Genomic DNA, 23,488 nt, shown 5'->3' with positions numbered 1-23,488 from the left:
CCAGCTCTATTCACATTCCTCTTCAACCTCTTTCCTCACCACACTTCAACCCACACTCTTCCTTCCTTCATCCTCTTTTCATCCATTCTTTCCCAATTTTTCAAAACTTTATGTTCACATCTTCAGCTTTTATCTTCCTCAACAGATGTCATATTTCTTACAGTTTTCTTCCAGCAGCATCCTTTCATATCTCACACCTCGTCAACACTTTCTTCATCCACAAGACTTCTTCTGTCCTCCTCTCTCTTCCTTTCAATCATTTTCACTGATATCCTCACCACCACCATCTCTTTCTTCTGTCAAAACCTCTCTATCACACCCAACAATTCAACCTGTCTGAACTCTCCACAAGAACATCATCTTCTTCTTCCATCAGTCTCCAACATCATATTGTCTCTCCAATCACACATCCTTTCCATCTACTCCTCAATCACCTGAACATCCTCATCTTTTTCATCTCCACATTCTTCCAATTCTATCATTTTCACCACTTCCACTTCCTTCATCCACAGCCTCACAATACAACTTTCCCTTTTCACTCCATTCTCATCAGCATCTTGTCTCAGCTCTACCTTTCTAGACATCACATATCACTGTCTCTGTCCTCAAGTTCTTCTCTTGTACAACTATCTTTCTCAGTCTCTCAGCAACTTCATTCAGTTCTCAACAACTCACTGTTCTCCTCCTCTTTCAAGATTCTTTCCTTCAACATTTCTCTTCACTATCATCAAGACCTCCCATGTCACAGCCATATTTTCAGTTACTCTTTCTCATATCCCATCCTTCATTCACTCTTCCAACATCCCATCTCTTTCTCATCATCATTCTCCTCTCCTGTCCTCCATTTTTTCTTCATCATCACTCTCACCATCTCCATCACATCTATATCATTCTGTATTCACACTTTCTATTTTTTTTGTATCATTCTCTTAATATCTTAAGTCATTATTTGCTTATATTTTGATCTTCCCTCTTTTCCATATTTTGTTATTGTCTGTTCCCATTCTTGATCATTCTTTGTAGTGTAATTCTGATTATAATTATTCTTTTTATTCATACGAACTTTCATTCATGTTTCTATCTCAAATAGTTCAAAGTTATGACTGTTTGTGTATTTTCATTTTTTCCCATCTTGGATTTTGCCAAATATCTCACTTCATTTTTCATTTTCACCTGATATTGATTCTATTCCTCTGCTCCATCTGCACAATTTTTTCCATTTCTTCCTGGAGTAGTTCGCAATCTTTGTCACATCTCACTTTTCTTAACAATTTTGCATCGTCTGCAAATAGGCTCACATAACTGGACACCCCATCCACCATGTCATTTATGTAGACCGCGAACATTACTGGTGCCAACACTGATCCTGTGGAACTCCACTCTCCACCAATCCCCATTCTGATGGTCTGTCCTTAATTATTGTTCTCATTTCTCTTCCTACCAAAAGTCTTCCATCCATTTTAGTAAACTGCCATGCACTCCTCCTACCATTTCAAGTTTCCAGATCAGTCTCTGGTGTGGTACCTTATCAAAGGCCTTTTTTAAATCCAGATATATTCCATCAGCCCAACCATCTCTTTCCTGTATTACATCTATCACCCTCGAATAGTAACATATCAGGTTTGTCGTGCATGAACGCCCTTTTCTAAAACCAAATTGACACTCACAAAGTATGTCATTTTCTCCAAGAAGTCTGTCCATCTATTCTTCACCACCCTCTCACACATCTTAGCTACCACACTTGTAAGTGACACTGGTCTATAGTTCAATGGGTCTCTCTTGTTACCTGATTTATAGATTGGGACAATGTTAGCTCTTTTCCAGTCTTGGGGCACTACACCTTCCCTTAATGAGGCATCAATTACTTCACAAACTTTTTCTGCCAATTGCTCCTGCATTCTCTTAAAATCCATCCTGATACCCCATCAGGTCCCACAGCTTTTCTCACTTCTAAACTCCCCATCATGTTCTTGATCTCCTCCACAGTTACTTGAAACTCCTTCATAATCCCTTTCTGTTCCATTACCAGTGGTTTGTCAAAAGCAGTCTCCTTTGTGAATACCTTCCAGCATCCATTCATAGCCTCTGCCATTTCCTGGGATCTTCACTGCATACTCCATTTACTTCTAAACTTTCAATACTTTCTCTATTTTTGATGTTGTTGTTCACATGTCTGTAAAAAGCCTTGGTTGGTCTTTACATTTATCAATTATATCCTTTTCTTGTTTCTTTCTTTCTTCTCTTCTAATCAACACATATTCATTTCTTGCTCTTTTGTAACTTTCCACTGCTTAATCCGTCTTTTCCTTCTCCACCTCTTCCATGCATCCTCTTTTCTTGTTCTAGCCTTTTCACATCTATCGTTAAACCAGTCCTGCTTTCCAACTTCTCTATGTTGTCTTATTGGTACAAATTTTTCTCACCTTCTTTGTATATTTTTATAAATTCCTTCCACTTTTCATTTGCTCCTTAGCACTCTTGAATTTCATCAATTTGTCTCTTGAAAGAATTTCTTTAGGTTTCCAAAATCTGTCTTGGCATAATTCCATCTTCCCACTTTATATTCTTCATTTCTTCTAGATTTCTCTTCATCTATCACCTTGAACTCCAAAACTGCATGATCACTCTTTGCTAAAGGGCACTCCACCCTCATCTCCTCAATGACCATTGGCTCTGTACTAAAGACCAAGTCCAGTCTTGACGATGCTCCCTCTCCTCCAAACCTAGTATCTTCTTTGACCCACTGAGTTAACACATTTTCCATTGCCAGTGTCAATAGTGTATTTCCCCATGTTGTCTCTGATCCTTCCATTGACCAGTCCTCCCAACACACCTCTTTACAATTAAAATCTCCCATCATTATAGTTCGTTCACAGCCACCCAACATTTCTTCCAGACATGTTCCTGTATCACTTATCATTTCTTCATATTCCTGTACTGACCATGCATTTGTCTTAGGTGGTACGTACACCACTATGTAGTGCCTCTTTTTCCTTCATTAGTTTCTGCTCTGATCTTTAGCACTTCTGCCTTTCCCATACCTTCTTTCACTTGATCCACCTTTATATCTTTTTAACCAGCAACATCACTCCTCCTCCCATCTTACCTACTCTATTTCTTTTCCAAACATTATATTTCCTTCTCCAACCATCATCAGGTCTTCTCCCTCTCTCAGTTTTGTTTCAGTAAGACCCACAATATCTGGGTTCTTGTCCCTCAAGTAATCGTTGAGTTCTAAAATCCCGATATCACTCCATTTATGTTGGAATACATTACATTCGCTCATCGTAAGTTTCTTTAGTCCTTTCTTGCTGTACTTTTCTGGGTTATGAACCACTTCCTCAGTCTCATATCCAAGATTCTCCAGAAAAACTCTTTCTTCTCCTCTTCTGTCCTCTCTTCATTTTTTTCAAAGCCTCCTTTCTCAACTCATTTAACATTTCTCTTTCCTTTTCACCGAGATCTCTTCTCAACCAAATCTTCCTTGTTGTTTCCTGCTGGGCTAGCCTCCATGACTTCTCCACCAATTCATCTACATCCTTTTGTGACTTAAGTTTGATTCTTATTGGCCTCATACCTTCTCTTGTGAACTTTCCAATTCTATGGAAGTCCTCTATTTCTTGTACTAGGTCTTTTCCTCCTCCTGCACCACATTAATGATATTATTTATCACCTTTTTATGTTTTTCTCTCTCCATTTTACTCGGTGTCTTATCCTCCTCACACCAAATATCACCACACATCTCTTTTTGTCTACAGTTTCCCTCACCAATGTCTCATTTGACTTAATAACCTTCACCACTTTCTCAGCAATCTTCTCTTCTATGATCTGTTGATCTATAATTTCAGCAAGGCCCAAAGTTTTCTCCCCAGACTCTTTGATTTCCTTTTCCAGACTTGCAACTTTGTAATTTACCTCCTTTCTTTCCACTTCCTGACTTTTTCCATTCAGCCTGCTTCTCCATCACTTTTCCTAGAGATTCTCCACATTTTTCGCAATTCACTTTAATTAGCTTAACTTCCTCTTTCAGTGCTTCATTTTCCTTCTTCATATCGGCACAGTCTTTCTTTACATTGTCATAACTCGTTTCCAGGCCCCCATACTTTTCAAACAGTTTTTCAATTTTACCTTCCAACTCCAGAATTTTCTTCACATAAGCGCTCTTCTCCATTATTCCTTGAAATCCTGTGAAGTCTGATTCATCTTTCGAGTGTGTGTGTGTGTGTGTGTGTGTATTTACCTAATTGTATTTACCTAATTGTAACATACGGGAAAAGAGCTATGCTCGTGTTGTCCCGTCTCCATATCTATTAATGTCCAGCTTTTTCTTAAAATCATGAATATTCCTTGCGTTGACCACTTCCACGTCTAAACTATTCCATGCTTCCACCCTTCTATGAGGAAGCTATATTTTTCACATCTCTCCTATAAGTGGCCATTTTAGTTTTTCCCATGCCCTCTCGACATTCTTCCATTCCACATACACAGATCTTCCCTATCCATTTTTCCATGCCAATCATCACTCTGTATATTGCTATCAGGTCTCCCCTTTCTCTTCTGTTTTCCAGGGTTGGAAGTTGCATTCTTTTCAGTCTGTCTTCATAAGTCAAATCTCTTAAGTCAGGCACCATTTTGTTGCAGCCCTCTGTACTTTCTCTAGTTTCCTTATGTGTTTCTTTAAGTTCGGAGCCCACTGTATTGTTGCATATTCAAGCCTCGGTCTTATCATTGCAGTAATTATTTTCTTCATCATTTCTTCATCTAAATATCTGAACGCCACTCTTATGTTCCTCAATAAGTTCAATACTTCTCCAATTATTTTGTTTATATGTCTCTCTGGCGATAGGTCATTGGTAATTGTCACCCCAAGGTCTTTTCTTCATGACTGGTTTTATGTCTTCATTTCCTATCTTGTACATACTCCTGATTCTTCTTTCACTCTTGCCAAACTCTATTTTCTTGCATTTTGTCGTGTTGAACTCCATTTGCCATGTACAGCTCCATTTCCATATTCTGTCCAAGTCTTCCTGGAGTAGTTCGCAATCTTTGTCACATCTCACTTTTCTTAACAATTTTGCATCGTCTGCAAATAGGCTCACATAACTGGACACCCCATCCACCATGTCATTTATGTAGACCGCGAACATTACTGGTGCCAACACTGATCCCTGTGGAACTCCACTCTCCACCAATCCCCATTCTGATGGTCTGTCCTTAATTATTGTTCTCATTTCTCTTCCTACCAAAAGTCTTCCATCCATTTTAGTAAACTGCCATGCACTCCTCCTACCATTTCAAGTTTCCAGATCAGTCTCTGGTGTGGTACCTTATCAAAGGCCTTTTTTAAATCCAGATATATTCCATCAGCCCAACCATCTCTTTCCTGTATTACATCTATCACCCTCGAATAGTAACATATCAGGTTTGTCGTGCATGAACGCCCTTTTCTAAAACCAAATTGACACTCACAAAGTATGTCATTTTCTCCAAGAAGTCTGTCCATCTATTCTTCACCACCCTCTCACACATCTTAGCTACCACACTTGTAAGTGACACTGGTCTATAGTTCAATGGGTCTCTCTTGTTACCTGATTTATAGATTGGGACAATGTTAGCTCTTTTCCAGTCTTGGGGCACTACACCTTCCCTTAATGAGGCATCAATTACTTCACAAACTTTTTCTGCCAATTGCTCCTGCATTCTCTTAAAATCCATCCTGATACCCCATCAGGTCCCACAGCTTTTCTCACTTCTAAACTCCCCATCATGTTCTTGATCTCCTCCACAGTTACTTGAAACTCCTTCATAATCCCTTTCTGTTCCATTACCAGTGGTTTGTCAAAAGCAGTCTCCTTTGTGAATACCTTCCGAAAGCATCCATTCATAGCCTCTGCCATTTCCTGGGATCTTCACTGCATACTCCATTTACTTCTAAACTTTCAATACTTTCTCTATTTTTGATGTTGTTGTTCACATGTCTGTAAAAAGCCTTGGTTGGTCTTTACATTTATCAATTATATCCTTTTCTTGTTTCTTTCTTTCTTCTCTTCTAATCAACACATATTCATTTCTTGCTCTTTTGTAACTTTCCACTGCTTAATCCGTCTTTTCCTTCTCCACCTCTTCCATGCATCCTCTTTTCTTGTTCTAGCCTTTTCACATCTATCGTTAAACCAGTCCTGCTTTCCAACTTCTCTATGTTGTCTTATTGGTACAAATTTTTCTCACCTTCTTTGTATATTTTTATAAATTCCTTCCACTTTTCATTTGCTCCTTAGCACTCTTGAATTTCATCAATTTGTCTCTTGAAAGAATTTCTTTAGGTTTCCAAAATCTGTCTTGGCATAATTCCATCTTCCCACTTTATATTCTTCATTTCTTCTAGATTTCTCTTCGTCTATCACCTTGAACTCCAAAACTGCATGATCACTCTTTGCTAAAGGGCACTCCACCCTCATCTCCTCAATGACCATTGGCTCTGTACTAAAGACCAAGTCCAGTCTTGACGATGCTCCCTCTCCTCCAAACCTAGTATCTTCTTTGACCCACTGAGTTAAGGTGGAAATTCGATGACTCGATATCAATATCGGTTCTTTGGCTCTCCCATTCCTATTTTTTCACTGAATTCAATAATATTTATACACAAGGTGTACGTTTATGGTGTACATCTTCAGTGTTAATTTGGTACAGAAATGTGGCATAGTTTTTTTTCAATAAATATTTTTTCGGCGATAAGAAAATAATTCAAAATACCATTATAAAATCAAAACTAATAACAGTGTGGCAATTTCCTCTTAACCACATATAATATACATAACAACAAATAAATGTCAGCATCGGCATACACATAACCTATGTTATAAAAATTTCATTACACGCCAAATTGTTACCTTTTTTCATAAAAATTTGAGTTTATAAGCCTGTTGTAAATTTATTTGAGTGAGTTCATGCATTATCATGCTGGCATTTGTTAAGATGAGGTTGTTGATCATTTTGCTGCAAAAGTTTTGAAATTGACCAATTACTGAAAAAGTTATTCAACACTATATGCTGAAAAACTGAAAGTCGAGAAAACGCATTTTCTGTGAACATCTTCAAAACCCCCATAACTCACTCCAATATGTACCAAACTCAGATATGTACTTACATAATCCCTTGACAACTGTTTGGAGGCTGGTAGTGGCTGTTTAGATAGTTTCAGGCCATGTTACATCATGGGAATGTCGTCTATATAGCCTCTCTGAATGGTGAGCTCTCACTTGCCTGTCAGCCTTACAGGCTCCTGGTCCCGTTATTATCATATTAGAATATATAACATATCAGATAGGTTCTGAATGGTGAACAACACTATCACATTTGTCACACCGAAGATTTATAGTACAATCAAACAAATAACTTGTCACTTTTGCGGTGATTCCGTTGCCACATTCACATTTCACCAAATTGAAAATTGTTTGCAGTCTTTGTAATGATATCACTAACAAGGCACTATCCTCACTAGTTTGGTGAACTTCACTCTCCTCTGGTGGCAGGAGACTATGCCTGTAGCTTGCAGCAGACACGTGAGGGTCGGGAGTGGCAGGGGTGGTGGCGGCGGAGGTGGAAGCCTCGCCAGTACTACCACCACGTGTCTCAGGCTCCTCACTTTCTTCTCTTTTCCACCTTTTCAAGGCTTTCTGGCGGGCTGTTTCAACCTGAGTCTTTCTTTTACCACTTCACGTGGCATTGTCACAATTTGGGGACTCAACACGTGTAAAACGATCAACAGGTAGGCTGCAGGCACGCACACTTCCTAAGGCTGTATCAATCGGTACTGAGGATTTAGCATCTTCCTCACCCGCACTGCCTGATCCTAAACTGTCGTACAAGTACATCACGCAAAAAAAAAATAAATAAAACAGCTCAAAAGGAAATAAATACAAGCAAAACAAAGACTAGAAGAAAAGTGTGCGCTTGGGTATTTAAAGGGCCGGCCCTTTAAACCCCTCATTACCAGGTAAGCAGTGCGTTATCGCCTGGCAACTTGACCATAGCTTCCCTCTCCAGAGACGAACCCAACTACCAAGTTTCCAATTTTTCAATTTTTTTGACCAAATTAACGAATTTCCCCCTTAACACATTTTCCATTGCCAGTGTCAATAGTGTATTTCCCCATGTTGTCTCTGATCCTTCCATTGACCAGTCTTCCCAACACACCTCTTTACAATTAAAATCTCCCATCATTATAGTTCGTTCACAGCCACCCAACATTTCTTCCAGACATGTTCCTGTATCACTTATCATTTCTTCATATTCCTGTACTGACCATGCATTTGTCTTAGGTGGTACGTACACCACTATGTAGTGCCTCTTTTTCCTTCATTAGTTTCTGCTCTGATCTTTAGCACTTCTGCCTTTCCCATACCTTTTTCACTTGATCCACCTTTATATCTTTTTAACCAGCAACATCACTCCTCCTCCCATCTTACCTACTCTATTTCTTTTCCAAACATTATATTTCCTTCTCCAACCATCATCAGGTCTTCTCCTCTCTCAGTTTTGTTTCAGTAAGACCCACAATATCTGGGTTCTTGTCCCTCAAGTAATCGTTGAGTTCTAAAATCCCGATATCACTCCATTTATGTTGGAATACATTACATTTCGCTCATATGTAAGTTTCTTTAGTCCTTTCTTGCTGTACTTTTCTGGGTTATGAACCACTTCCTCAGTCTCATATCCAAGATTCTCCAGAAAAACTCTTTCTTCTCCTCTTCTGTCCTCTCTTCATTTTTTTCAAAGCCTCCTTTCTCAACTCATTTAACATTTCTCTTTCCTTTTCACCGAGATCTCTTCTCAACCAAATCTTCCTTGTTGTTTCCTGCTGGGCTAGCCTCCATGACTTCTCCACCAATTCATCTACATCCTTTTGTGACTTAAGTTTGATTCTTATTGGCCTCATACCTTCTCTTGTGAACTTTCCAATTCTATGGAAGTCCTCTATTTCTTGTACGCGTGCGTGCGCGCGTGCGTGTGTACTACTACTACTACTACTACTACTACTACTACTACTGTTACTATTACTACTATTATTACTATTACTGCTACATCCAGACATCACTGAAATAAATAAGTGTATGTATGTATGAGAGTTATTACTACTACTACTACTACTACTCACTAAAATAAATAGATATGCATGTATATATAAAAACTCATACCACCACCACCACCAGACTACCTAGCACTGTGGAAATCTCGCTATCTGAACACAGAAGACCCAAGGCAAGGGATGAGAAAGAGGCGAGATAGAGAGGAGAAATTCTACATGGCTGGTCCTTTCACTCTCACCACTACATCAAAGCGCCATGGCCTTGACACCTTTACAGTACGGGGAGTTTGAGGGCCTCGGACAAGAGCAGCTACTATGGGGGTTATCAGAAGGAGGAGGAGGAGAAAGAAGAAGAGGAGACTGAAGGAACTGAGGAGGAAGAGGAGGAAAATGAGATTGATAAGAAAATATGCACGAAAAAGAAGAAGGAAGAGGAGAGAGAAGAGGAGGAATGCAGCATTGGGAAGGAAATTGAAGGAGTAGAAGAAAAGGAAGAGATGAAAAATAAGGTTAGTAAGAAAGTATGCATGAAGGAGGAGGAAGAGGAGGAGGAGGAGCTGGGAGAGGAGAGAGAAGAGGAAGAATGCAGTGTTGGGAAGAAAATGAAGTAGAAGAAAAGGAAGAGGAGAAAAATGAGATTGGTAAGAAAATATGTCTGGAGAAGAAGGAAGAAAAAAAAGAAGAGGAACACAAAACTTGGAAGGAAAATGAAGGAAATGAAGAAAAAAAGAAAAAAGAGAATGTAAGGAAGGAGAAGAAAGAAGAGGAAGAACAAAGAACTAGGAAAGAAAACAAAGGAAGAGAGGAAGAAAAGGAAGAGAAAAATGTGAATAAGAATGTACGGAAGAGAGAAGAGAATGAGGGGGAAAAGGAAGAAGAAAGAGAAGAAGAGAATAAAGAGGAAAATAAAGTAACAGAAGAAGAAAAGGAAGAGAAAGGAAATGAGAAAGCATGGATGAGAAAAAAGGAAGAAGAGGAGGAGGAACTAAGAAAAATTGATAAATATAAAGAAATAGCAAGAAGAGTGAAAGATGAGAAGAAAGAAGGAATAAGAGAGAAAAATGAGAAAGAAGACTGTGGAATTGAGAAAGAAGATGAAAGAAAGAGAGAAAAGAAGGAAGAGGAGGAAGAGAAGGATAAAAAGCAATATAAGACAAATAAAGAGAGAATGAGAGAAGAGAATAAGGCAAAGAAGTGTAGGATGGATAAAGAAGAAGAGGAAGAGGAGGAGGAGGAGGAGGAAGAATGGGAGGATATGGAAGAGTGGATAGCAATAAAGGAGAGTAACTGGAGAGAAGAAAAGGAAGAAGAGATTAAAAGCAAAGAAGAGAAAAGGAAAGCTAAAGACAGGAAGCAGATGGAAAATGAAGAAAAGGAGAAATACAAGAATGAAGAAGAGGAAACAGAAGAAAATGAGAGAAGAAACAGGGAAGAGGAAGAAAGAGGAGATAGTGAAAGCAAGAAAGAAAAGAGGAATAAAGAAAAAGGTAAAAACAAGGAAAACAATAGACAGAAGGAGGAGGAAGAAGAAAAAACAGGAAAAGAAAGTGATGATGACGTGGAAAAGATGGAAAAGAGAAGCAAAAATAAAGAAGAAAAGAAAGAACAAGAGCAGAAGAAAAAGAAAGATAGGAAAGGAGAAATAGTGAATAAACAAAGCCAGGATGAAACAGATGAGATAGAAAACAACCCAAACAACAAAAACAGCACCAAACAACACAACAACAACAACAACAACAACACACACAAACAAAATAACAAAACACAAGAAAACGACGCAAACAACAACAAGAGCAAAAAACGAAAGAACAATGAAAAAGAAGACAAAAGGAAGAAAATAAAGGACAGAAAGAGAATAAGAAGGAGAGAATTAAAGAAAGAGAAGAAGAAGAAGAAGAAACTTGATGAACTAAAAGAAGACCTTGACAAAATACCACTGCGAGAACGTAAAAAGGAGAAAGAGAAGAAGGAGGAGGAGGAGGAAGAGGAAGAGGAGGATAAGAGGAGAAGACAAGGGATGGTGAACACTGTCAAGGGCACCATCACCATCACAAGAGCCTGGGACGTGTGTGTGGATGGTGAGGCAACACAGCGCTTAGCCTCACAGTTTGAATTGGACTCCTACGAACCCAAGAAAGTAAGGAAGGAATGAGAGAGAGAGAGAGAGAGAGAGAGAGAGAGAGAGAGAGAGAGAGAGAAAGGATGATAATGATTAAGGTTAGGACAGAGTGTAGAAATGTGAGAAAAAGAAGAGAGAGAGAGGGGGGGATCGAGAACAAGTGAGCGAGAACAAAAGTGAACGAGAGAGAGAGAGAGAGAGAGAGAGAGGGGGAGAATGTAGGTTAAGTTAGGTCAGGTAAAGTTCGGTTAGGTCAGTTTCCCCTTTTCTCCTTTTTGTCTTTAATGATTTAAAGAGAGAGAGAGAGAGAGAGAGAGTGTGTTAAGTTTATTCATCTATTTATTTATTTTTCTATCTATCTATTTATCTATTTATTCATTTGTGTGCTTGTTTATGTATTCATTTATCTATCTACTTCTCTATATTTGTGTTTATATTTACCTATTTATCTATTTATGTATCTATATTTACCTATATTTATTTATTGTATATTCACTTATCTATTTATCTCTATATTTATCTGTGTATCTATCTATTCATTCATTAATTTATTTCTCTATCCACTTATCTCTATCTATCTTCATCTATGTATTTATTTATTTATTCATTTAGTCATTCATTCACTATCATTTATTTGTTTATTCACTATCTCTATCTATCTGTCTATTTATCCATTTGCTAATATATCTATCTATCTACCTATGTATGTATGTGTCATAACCTGATGCAGCAGCAGAAGCAACACATGGAAAAACAAACATATCTACGGGAGAATTGTGACATTGACCCTGCTATAAATAGAAGCCAGCTGGGTCAAGATGCTGTGGGTCAAGAAACCATTAACCAGAAAATAGGCTGCCGGGGATCAGATTTCAAACCAGGAGCTGACCCAGGCAGATGTTCAAGACCAAATGACTTTTAAACAACCTTGGGGAGTAGTGTAAATCACATATGGTTCCCCACGTGGAGTTAAATGAACTTAACTGGCCGATAAGCAACCTGGTTATCCTGATCAGACCAATAAGAAATTGGCCATCTTAGTAGGTATATACACCACGTGGAGTGACCCATGATTGGTGCATAAATATGACCAATAAACAACCTGAATATCATAGTTAGACCAATAAGGAACTTGCTATTGTTGTAGGGAAAACGTGAACTTCTGAAACGCCAATAGGATGATGTCGTATTTCTGGAGCTGTACTACGGTTAAGAATTATTTGATGGTATTTTGTATGTGTTTTCGTCCTTACGTTGTTCACACGTGGACCCCCACGTGGAGTGATCTCTGAATGGTGGATGGTAAACTAGGTGTGGAAGGAAAAAGCGCGAGACATTGGGTATAAAATAGGCTGGACCTACAAGAAAGGGGTTCGGCAGACGAGAGAAGAGGAACCATTGAGTCATGGACAGACTCTTCCTTGTATTAGTGAGTAGAGCTCTAAAGTTGATAATGCAGTCTAAGACATTGTATGTGTTATTTAAGTGAAAGGAGGAAACAATTATAGGATGTGTATTTATTAGGATGTTGTATTAAGATTTTATGTATGTGTAGTGCAATTTTGACAGTTGATGCATTATTTCATATTGAGGAGTTATTTACATATGACATATTGTGGTATATATATGTGAGTTGAGTTCAAGCATTGCTTTGATATTTGGATGCAACAGCTGTGAAATTGGCATATGATGAATTTGTGAAATTTATAGTGTTATGTGATTAATATTGGTGAAGGATTTATGGAGATAAGCCTAGACATTTCTAAGGATATTGATTGAAGTGGTGAGACATTATTGGAAGCATAGAGACGTGGCGTGTTTAATTTTAGTTGAATTAAAATGAAAAAATGCAATACAGTATGATATATTACCTACAGTAAGAATAAGTCTTCACCTAAGATATAGTGCAATTGCAACTTGCAACGAACTCTGAAACTGGTGGCAGCAGTGGGATAGGGTTTCTTGGGTGTAGGCATGGACTGTAACTGGATAGTATGATAGAAAAAAAGATGATACACTTGGAGGGTCGTCATCACTTGCAAACACTGATGAGTATTTTACAACTAATTCTTTTAATATTTGATTTTCTCTTGTTCCCTCAGGATACATATGATTTATAACCCCTGAAAAAGCCTTAACTGTATAAGGACGAAAACACATACAAAATACCATCAAATAATTCTTAACCGTAGTACAGCTCCAGAAATACGACATCATCCTATTGGCGTTTCAGAAGTTCACGTTTTCCCTACAACAATAGCAAGTTCCTTATTGGTCTAACTATGATATTCAGGTTGTTTATTGGTCATATTTATGCACCAATCATGGGTCACTCCACGTGGTGTATATACCTACTAAGATGGCCAATTTCTTATTGGTCTGATCAGGATAACCAGGTTGCTTATCGGCCAGTTAAGTTTATTTAACTCCACGTGGGGAACCATATGTGATTTACGCTACTCCCCAAGGTCATATACTACTCCCCAAGGTTGTTTAAAAGTCATTTGGTCTTGAACATCTGCCTGGGTCAGCTCCTGGTTTGAAATCTGATCCCCGGCAGCCTATTTTCTGGTTAATGGTTTCTTGACCCACAGCATCTTGACCCAGCTGGCTTCTATTTATAGCAGGGTCAATGTCACAATTCTCCCGTAGATATGTTTGTTTTTCCATGTGTTGCTTCTACTGCTGCATCAGGTTATGACATATGTATATCTATCTATCTATCTATTTATGTAGGAGGGAGAACTGCTAAGGAGCAAAAAAAAAATAGAGAAAAATGGCCACTAGCATTGCAGTCTCCATAAAAGATTAGAAAGAATTAGTCAAAAGAGTGGGACAAATGTCTTGACACCTTCCTCTTAAAAGAACCTTACCTTACCTAACCTAACCTTATCTTATCTTTTACCTTACCTTTTCTTTTCTTATCTTTTTTCTTTTCTTTTCTTATCTTACCTACCTATCTATCTATCTACCTACCATATCTATGTATCTACCATATCTATCTATGCATGTGTGTCAGGTGAGGTTGAGTCTGAGCAACATGGAGTACCGAGGGCTGAAGTGGAAACTGGATGACGGCTATGTACACTTCCTGCGGCTTGGCTTGTGGATACAGTACTTCAGGGAGGAGCTGGCTGTGAAGGACAATGCTGGGAGGTGTGTGTGTGTGTGTGTGTGAGAGAGAGAGAGAGAGAGAGAGAGAGAGAGAGAGAGAGAGAAAGTAAAAAAAGAAAGTGTGTGTGTGTGTTTGTGACAGAAAGAGTGTGTGTGTGTGTTTGTGACAGAAAGAGTGTGTGTGTATGTGTTTGAGAGAGAGAGAGAGAGAGAGAGAGAGAGAGAGAGAGAGAGAGAGAGAGAGAGAGAGAGAGAATATACCTAACATCACCTTACCACACCATCACACACACCAACATCACAACAACACACCCACACCACTTCTAAACACCCTCTCTTTCTTCCCCCAGGCTTGTATATTCCCAAAACACCCCAATACACACCAAACCCCCTTTGATTCCCACAACATACTGTCAGCACATCCCTACATAATTTTCCTCTTCTCTTTTTCCCATAAATAATTTTCTTTCTATCTCTTTTTCCTCTTCTTATACATATTTTTTCTCTTATCTTTATCCATACTTAATTTTCTCTTCTCCTTCACCCCAACACATGCCAAATCCCTTTTAAATCCTCCCCAAACACTCTGACACATGCCAACACACTCCAAAACATCCCTAAAACATCGCAAACACACACCAAATACCTTCTAAATCTCCAAAACACCCCCAAAACCCACAAACACATCCCAACACACACCCAAACATACCCCAACACTTTCAAAAACACTCAAACACACCCCTAAAGCACCCAAACACACTCCCAAAACACCCAAACACATCCCCCCAAAAAAACCCAAAGCACACTCCAAAAACACCCCAATATATCCCAAACCACTTCTTTCCTCCAGACTTGTGTACTCCCTGCCAGACTTCATATCACTGAAGGAAGTGTTTGTTGACTTGTACCTGACTCCGTATCGCAGAAGTTCACATCTCTGGAGGGTGAAGGCTGTGTCGTAAGTTAGGGTTAAGTTAAGTTCAGGTTAGGTTAAGGTTGTTTCTTAGTGGTATTTGTGTGTGTTACTGCCACCCACAAAACGGTGTGGATTAAGTTAAGTTGTCAGGATAGGGAAACCCTTCACATTGACTCGAATGTGTTGTATTTTGTTCGGTCAAAACAAAACCTGTAGATGGCAAGACAAAGTCATGACAACACTAGTGGACAGTGGTACCTGATTGGACACCATTATTTGATAGAGTGCAGGGGGAGGAGGGGGTAAAGCCCTCTCAACAAGTTGTACCTAACTCCCCTCCAACACCTCCAAACAGTGACTGCTGTCATGCTTACCACTACTTAACCCTAAGATCTTTAACATGCTAAATACTTACATACAGTACAGTAAGAATACACCACTAATTAATTCCACACATTCACTCAATGATGATAATCACAATACAGAGTATCTTCACCACACTTATGTGTTGCGGGTCCTGTGAACACTAATATAGTGTGTGTGTGTGGGGGGGGGGGGAGGGGGAACACTTGGAGCAAGCCTGTCATGATGTTACTTCTATAACATCCTTCTCTCTTTTGTCCCTCTCTGTCCTGGGGCAGCCACAGACGGTAGTAGACAGGATAACCTGACCCATCATGTAGGGGAGGACACTCCTCTTCTCTGTCCTGGGGCAGCCACAGACGGTAGTAGACAGGATAACCTGACCCATCATGTAGGGGAGGACACTCCTCAAGACTCAGCAATCTCCACTGTAAACATCCTCGCATCTCTTCCTTTGCTCTACCACCATCAAGCCTGTCTCTACCCTTGTTCGTTACTTCACTACAGGGAATCCTCGTGATTCAACCATTCACAGTTCGAATTATCGCCAATTCGAACTCAATTAATTAATACTCAAGGTTCAACTGACTGACTAGCCAGTTCGACATTCACCCACCTAGTGAAATCCGCTCCCACCCCAAATTCGCCACCAGCCCACCAGGCAGAAGTGTAAACCAACGCTATGCCCTGTGCGTTGCTTAATCTGCATCACTCTCGCCCCAGCCGGTGTCCAGGCAGGCCACGCTCTGCCGTTCCACCTCCTAGCTGCCTCCATGCCGCTTTGATCATGCCGCGCAAAGCCACCTCCAGCCCCAGCCTTAAGAAGCACAATTTCCTGCCTTTCAAAGATAAACTTGAGCTTCTAAGAAAGTGTGAGGCAGGTATAGCTCACAGTGTTGTTGCAGCGCAAATAGGTGTCCCTAGATCAATAGTATCAACAATTTGGAAGAACAGGGACAAGTATCGCTGCATCAAGCAAGTGTTTTTATTTCCAAAAATGTACTGTACACCACCCTAATGTGTTTAATGAAAAAAGGTAGATATAAATGAAGCCTTTAATAGTACTGATTTAGTACTTTTTAGTACTGATTTAGTTTAGTTTTTTTAGAGGTTATAGTGATGTTTTGAAGAGGGCTGGAGGTTGGTCCCTATCCCCCCTAATTCTTGAGTATCTTACGGAAAAAATTGCTTCACAATTCGAATAAATGCTGATTCGACCGATGTAAAACCTCCCTAAACCCGTCGGATCCCCTGTATACTCTAGTGGCATCTTAACTTCAGTTTTGGCCGTTAGCATTAAAACCTTAACAAACATCAATTTACTTGTGCTAGTTTTCGTGTTTCCTTATCGTTGCCCAGACCACTTTGCATGTGGCAATAGTAAAGTGTGAAGGGATGGAAAGTGTGGGTTGTAAGTTAAGCAAAGTCAGTGTGTGTGTTTTTTTGTTTGTGAGTGAGAGGAAGTATGTGTGTGTGTGTTTGAGAGAGAGAGGGGCAGAGACGGAGATGGAGAGAGAGAGAGAGAGAGAGAGAGAGAGAGAGAGAGAGAGAGAGAGAGAAACCTTAATGAGAAATGGAAAACACCTTTGGAATATATATATATAGCAGATGCCTAAAAAGTGGACTGTAAAATGAACACTAGTCTCTCTCTCTCTCTCTCTCTCTCTCTCTCTCTCTCTCTCTCTCTCTCTCTCTCTCTTTTCCTCAATCTCTTTAACTTTTCTCTCTCTTCTGTCACACTTTTTTCTTAATTATCTTACACACTTTCTTATCTCTCTTTTACTTCTCACTCCCTCTCCTTCTCCCAGGTTTGAGGACGGGCGTGTGTACCTTCAGAGCAGCAGAACCATCGCACGCAGGCCAGAGAAGCTGAATCCCAAGGCAGCCTTCACCACACACCTCATGGGACTCCACACGCCAGCCCAGGGTGAGGCACCGGGGCTGGGAAGACGGTGAAGAGAGCATAGGTGAAGGAAGAAATAGGGAAGGAGATTTAGTAGAGTGAAGGAAGGAGAAAAGGAAGTTGAAATGGGAAGAAGGGAGATTAATGGAGTGAAGGAAGAAGGGAGGAGAAGAGTGAAGGAAGAAGGAGGGTTAGTGAGTGAAGGAATATGGGAAAAGTAGGGTGAAGGAAGGAAAAAAAGAGGGTGAAATAGGAAGAAGGGGTGCTGGATATAGGATGAAGGAAGCAAAGGAAGAAATTGGAAAAGGGGAGCTTAGAGTGAAGGAAGAAGAAAAAAGAAGGTGATATAAGAAGAGAGGCTTGAAATAGGGTGAAGGAAACTTAGGTAGAGGAAGGAGAGAAGGAAGATGAAATGGGAAGAAGGGAGATTAGAGGAGTGAAGGAGGAGGAAGTTGGTAAAGTGAAGGAAGGAGAAAAGATAATAAAATAGCAGGAAGGAAGGAGAAAAAGAAGGAATAAGAGATTAGTTGGTAAAAGAAGGAAGATGAAATAGGATGAAGGAAGGAAAGAAGAAATAGCGTTAGTAGAGTGAAGGAAGGGGAGAAGGAAGATGAAATAGAAAGAAAAGGAGCTGCTTAACCCCTTGAGTACTGAGACACATTTTTGCCTTGAGATTTGTGTACCATTAGACCCATTCTATTGACATTAGGAAGGGTCTATGGAGGTCAAAATATTAATGCACAAAGTCTCAGAAAAGAAAATTAATGCACTGAGTCTTTACCATCCTAATCCCCACATAAGTTTCTGAAGGTATGTAAAATTGCCCAATAGTCACCAGAATGAATATGAAGACATGTCATGGTACTGAAGGGGTTAAGAGTAGCGTTAATAATATAAAATGAACTCACACACACAAACCTTCCAGACACTAATGGGAGGAAGACAGTGATTAAGGAAAGTTTGTGTCATAGAATTTTGCTAAGTTAAGTTAATAATAAAAGACACATACAAACACACAAACCTTCCAGACACTAGAGGGAGGAAAATAGTGATTAAGAAAAATTTGTGTCGAAGAATTTTGTAAAGTGTAGCGTTAATAATAAAAGACACAAACACACCTTCCAGACACCAGTGTAAGGAAGACAGTGGTTCCCTTCCCTGGACAACATTGGCAGGTGTACTGGGCGGAGGTGGATGGCCTGGGGCTGCTGTACTCCTCCCCAGTGGACCTCATAGACCGCAGTGCCAGGGTGACACGGGAGGCCATGACGCGGCACCCCCAGCTGGCTGGTGTGCTGCAGGAGGTGGTGTCCGAGAGGCACTTCATGTATAGGACACATCTCTACCAGGCCCCACAGGACACACTGGCTTGGAAGGATGCTATGTGGTAAGGATGATGTCAGGGGGTTTGTTGTGGCTCCTCTGAAGGGTGCTAACTTAAAAGAAAAGGGTGTAATGAATAAAAGGGTGTTAACTTGAATAAAGGATGTAATCAATGAAAAGGGTTTTGACTTCAAAAAGGGCATTAAGTTGAATGAATATTTAACTTAATACCCTTAACTTGAATGAAAAGGGAAAACACACATGTATACACAGAAAAAAACATATACGTTAAGGATGAAAGGACAAACATACATAAGCAGAAAGGAAACACACACACACACACACATGCCCCGTAACTCAGGGGTTAGAGCGCTGGCTTCACAAGCCAGAGGACTGGGTACATAAGAAAAGGAAACACACACACACACACACACACACGGTAGCTCAGTGGTTAGAGCGCTGGCTTCACAAGCCAGAAGACCGGGGTTCGATTCCCCGGCTGGGTGGAGATATTTGGGTGTGTCTCCTTTCACGTGTAGCCCCTGTTCACCTAGCAAGGAGTAGGTACAGGATGTAAATCGAGGAGTTGTGACCTTGTTGTCCCGGGGTGTGCCTGGTCTCAGGCCTATCCGAAGATCGGAAATAATGAGCTCTGAGCTCGTTCCGTAGGGTAACGTCTGGCTGTCTCGTGAGAGACTGCAGCAGATCAAAATAGTGAAAGTGAAACACACACACACACAAAAAGCTGAGAAAAGGAAGATGTCTGAGAGATATTAAAAAATATAGTTTCCCACAGAGATGTATTGAGACGTGGAACAGTTTAAAGGAAGAAGTAGTGTCTGCAACGAGTGTGCATACTTTTAAAGTAAGATTGGATAAGTGTAGATATGGAGACGGGGCCACACGAGCATAAAGCCCAGGCCCTGTAAAACTACAACTAGGTAAATACAACTATAGGTAAACACACACACACACACACGCACGCACGCACGCACACGAACAGAGGGCTGCAACAAAAATGGTGCCTGACTTAAGAGATTTGACTTATGAAGACAGACTGAACAGAATGCAACTTCCGACCCTGGAAAACAGAAGAGAAAGGGGAGACCTGATAGCAATATACAGAGTGATGATTGGCATGGAAAAAATGGATAAGGAAGATCTGTGTATGTGGAATGAAAGAATGTCGAGAGGGCATGGGAAAAAACTAAAAATGGCCACTTATAGGAGAGATGTGAAAAATATAACTTCCCTCATAGAAGGGGAAGCATGGAATAGTTTAGACGTGGAAGTGGTCAACGAAGGAATATTCATGATTTTAAGAAAAAGCTGGACATTAGTAGATATGGAGATGGGACAGTACGAGCATAGCTCTTTTCCGTATGTTACAATTAGGTAAATACACACACACACACACACACACACACACACACACACACACACACACACACACACACACACACACACACACACACACACACACACACACACACACACACACACACACACACACACACACACACACACACACACACACACACACACACACACACACACACACACACACACACACACACACACACACACACACACACACACACACACACATATACACACACACACACACACACACACACATATACACATATATACACATATATATATATATATATATATATATATATATATATATATATATATATATATATATATATATATATATATATATATATATATATATATATATATATATATATATATATATATATATATATATATATATATATATATATATATATATATATATATATATATATATATATATATATATATATATATATATATATATATATATATATATATATATATATATATATATATATATATCACACACACACACTTTTCTACAAGTTTATAAACGGCAAAACAAAGAACAAGGAAACAATTGAAAAAATAATTAAAGAAGGAAAGACATACCAAACAGAGAAGGAAATGTGTGAAATAATGAATGAGAGCTTCAAAACCGTATTCACTGCAGATGATTTCACAGAACCTAATAAGACATTGCATTGCCAAGGATTATAGGAGATTGCAGTTCATAAAGAGGATATTGGAAGATTACTGGATAAGTTGGATGTCAGAAAAGCAATGGGGGTGGCTGGTGTATCAGGCTGAGTGTTAAAAGAATGTAAAGAGCAACTACTGGATCCAATTTGGAAAATAATTAAAAGTTCAATAAATTAAGGGAAAGTTCCACTAGAGTGGAAGAGAGCCAACGTAATACCGATATTTAAAGGAGGAAAGGCAACTGAACCACTAATCTACAGACCAGTGTCACTTACAAGTGTTGTATGGAAGTTATGTGAAATAATTATCAAAGAAAAATGGGTTAAATTTCTAGAAGAGAAGCAAGTCATATTGAACTGACAAATTAGGTTCAGGACAGGGCAGTCATGTGTATCAAACTTAAGCTTCTACTCAGAGTTATTGCAGGACTTGAAAACAGAGATGGATGGGTAGACACAGTATACCTGGACATTAAAAAGGCTTTTGATAAAGTCCCGCACAGAAGACTTTTGAAACTAGAGTACATAGGAGGACTGCGTGGAACCTTGCTCGAATGGACAAGAGATTATTTGAAGGATAGGAAAATTAGAACTGTGATCAGAGATACATACTCATCTTGGAGTAAAGTAACTAGCGGAATGCCATAAGGGTCAGAATTAGCTCCCATCATGTTTTAGATTTATATAAACGATATTCAGATTGGGATAAACAGTTATATAAATTTATTTGCTGATGATGCAAAGTTGCTAAGTTGTCAAAACCAGAGAGGACTGTCTACTGTTGTAGGAAGATATAAACAAGATCTATGAGTGGAGCAGGAAGTGGAAATTGGAGTGTAATGCCAAGAAATGTTATGTAATGAAACTAGGAAAGAGTAAGAGAAGACCAGTATGGAACTATTTAATGGGAGAGGAGCAAATAATGAAGACTAAAGAGGAAAAGATCTGGGAGTGATCATACAGGAAAATCTCAGTCCTGATAAACACATAAGCAAGATATTTCGACTATCATATAAGATGTTGACTAACATAAGAGTGGCATTTCATTACATGGACAAAGATATGATGAAAAAATCTCACAAGCATGGCCCAAGGCTGGAATACAAACGAGCAGAAAACCATACAGAAGATTGCTACAAAGATGGTTCAAAATTAAAAAATAATAACAGGATAGAAGAGAACGTGGGGACCTAATAACAAATGCACAGGCAACCCCACAGAACGAAGGTTCACACAATGAAATTTCACTACTATGAAGGTTTCTTTTTACAACCATCTGCTCAGCTTTAACGAAATTTTATCCAGGTAATTTTTCCAAGTTTGAAAGCACTGCCGTATCATGCAGCTCGTCTTCCCTCACTCTACATGCCACCAAAACGCCCTGCAGTGTCGCCTAGCATTGCTAAGAAGACCAGGAAGTCTCTTACTCTCAAAGTGAAGCTAGATATTATTCACAGACACGAGAGAGGTGAGAAAACTAATAATAGCATTGCTTCCCACCATGGCTTGACTCCATCTATTGTCTACCATTTTCAAGTCAGCAGACTCTATTAAGAAGGCTGGTGAGACTGTATCATCCTTACAAGCTAAAGAACCACCTGAACTTGTGACTCGGCAATGAATAAAATGGAAAGCCTTGTGGAAATGTGGTACATAAGTTTTGTATGTGATACAATGATGTGCCCTTTGTTTACATTCCACAGGTTGCCAGCTAGCGTATTTCCTGTCCACTTTCCCTCCCTTCATAAATTTAAGATCATCAACATTATAAAGTTACTTACATACATACATTAGTGTACATTATAATGACTTGGTCTTGAATTAAACTGCTGAAATGTTTAACTTATGATTATTACTTTCATTAAACCTCTCACTGTACTATGATGCACTCTTGCTTTGTTTACTCTCAATGGAAGCTCAAGTCAGGGGTTAAACTTTTTATAATTGGTTCACTTAATGAAAATTTGTTTAACGAGAGTTTTTAAGGAACGTAACCACTTCATTAAGCCTGTATAAGATAATAAATGATATTGAAAAGATAAAGAAGACCTGGTGCTGTTGACAGAAGAAGATGGAAGGACAAGAGGACATGAAAAGAAGATTAGGATGAGGCAGTGTGTGAAGGATATTAGAAAATGCAGTTTTCCACACAGAACAGTGGAAAAATGGAATGCATTGGATAATGAAGTTGTTACAGCACATAGTGTGCATAACTTTAAAGAAAAATTAGATAAATGGAGGCATGGAGACAGGACACTGAGCCCGCTCAAACCCTGTATAATGCAACTAGCCTAAATACACACACACACAAAGCCAACACTCACTCCCTTCTCTGTAAATACATAAAAACAAACACACAAATAAATAAATAAATAAGTGGATAAATAAATAAAGTCCAAAATAACCACCATCACCAACACTTCTCTTTCCCGCCAGGTTGACGTTACTGGAGTGGTGGGCGGACTATCAATTTGGAAAGCTGCCCACCATCATAGGGGGGGAGGTGGTGGGCCAGGAGGTGACGGCCATCAGACTCTTCTGTGCCCACACTCTGCCACAGCTGGCCCAGGCATGGTGTGATAAGGTGTGCTGTTAG

The 23,488-nt window shown here is 39.4% G+C and overlaps 1 protein-coding gene across 1 annotated transcript in view; it reads left to right on the top strand.

The window, feature by feature from the left end:
- Nucleotides 1-23,488, top strand: part of LOC123515017 (kinesin-related protein 10-like) — a 60,552-nt gene that overhangs the window by 33,986 nt on the left and 3,078 nt on the right. Inside the window, exons 11-17 of the mRNA XM_045273379.1 lie at nucleotides 9,213-9,376; nucleotides 10,620-11,225; nucleotides 14,227-14,363; nucleotides 15,172-15,279; nucleotides 17,409-17,527; nucleotides 18,629-18,890; nucleotides 23,329-23,476. Of these exons, the coding sequence (XP_045129314.1) occupies nucleotides 9,213-9,376; nucleotides 10,620-11,225; nucleotides 14,227-14,363; nucleotides 15,172-15,279; nucleotides 17,409-17,527; nucleotides 18,629-18,890; nucleotides 23,329-23,476 (1,544 nt within the window). The remainder of the gene's footprint in view (nucleotides 1-9,212; nucleotides 9,377-10,619; nucleotides 11,226-14,226; nucleotides 14,364-15,171; nucleotides 15,280-17,408; nucleotides 17,528-18,628; nucleotides 18,891-23,328; nucleotides 23,477-23,488) is intronic.

Source organism: Portunus trituberculatus, chromosome 5 (assembly GCF_017591435.1).
Source record: "Portunus trituberculatus isolate SZX2019 chromosome 5, ASM1759143v1, whole genome shotgun sequence".
NCBI classification, from domain to species: Eukaryota; Metazoa; Arthropoda; class Malacostraca; order Decapoda; family Portunidae; genus Portunus; species Portunus trituberculatus.
This window is presented reverse-complemented; position numbering and strand designations above follow the sequence as displayed.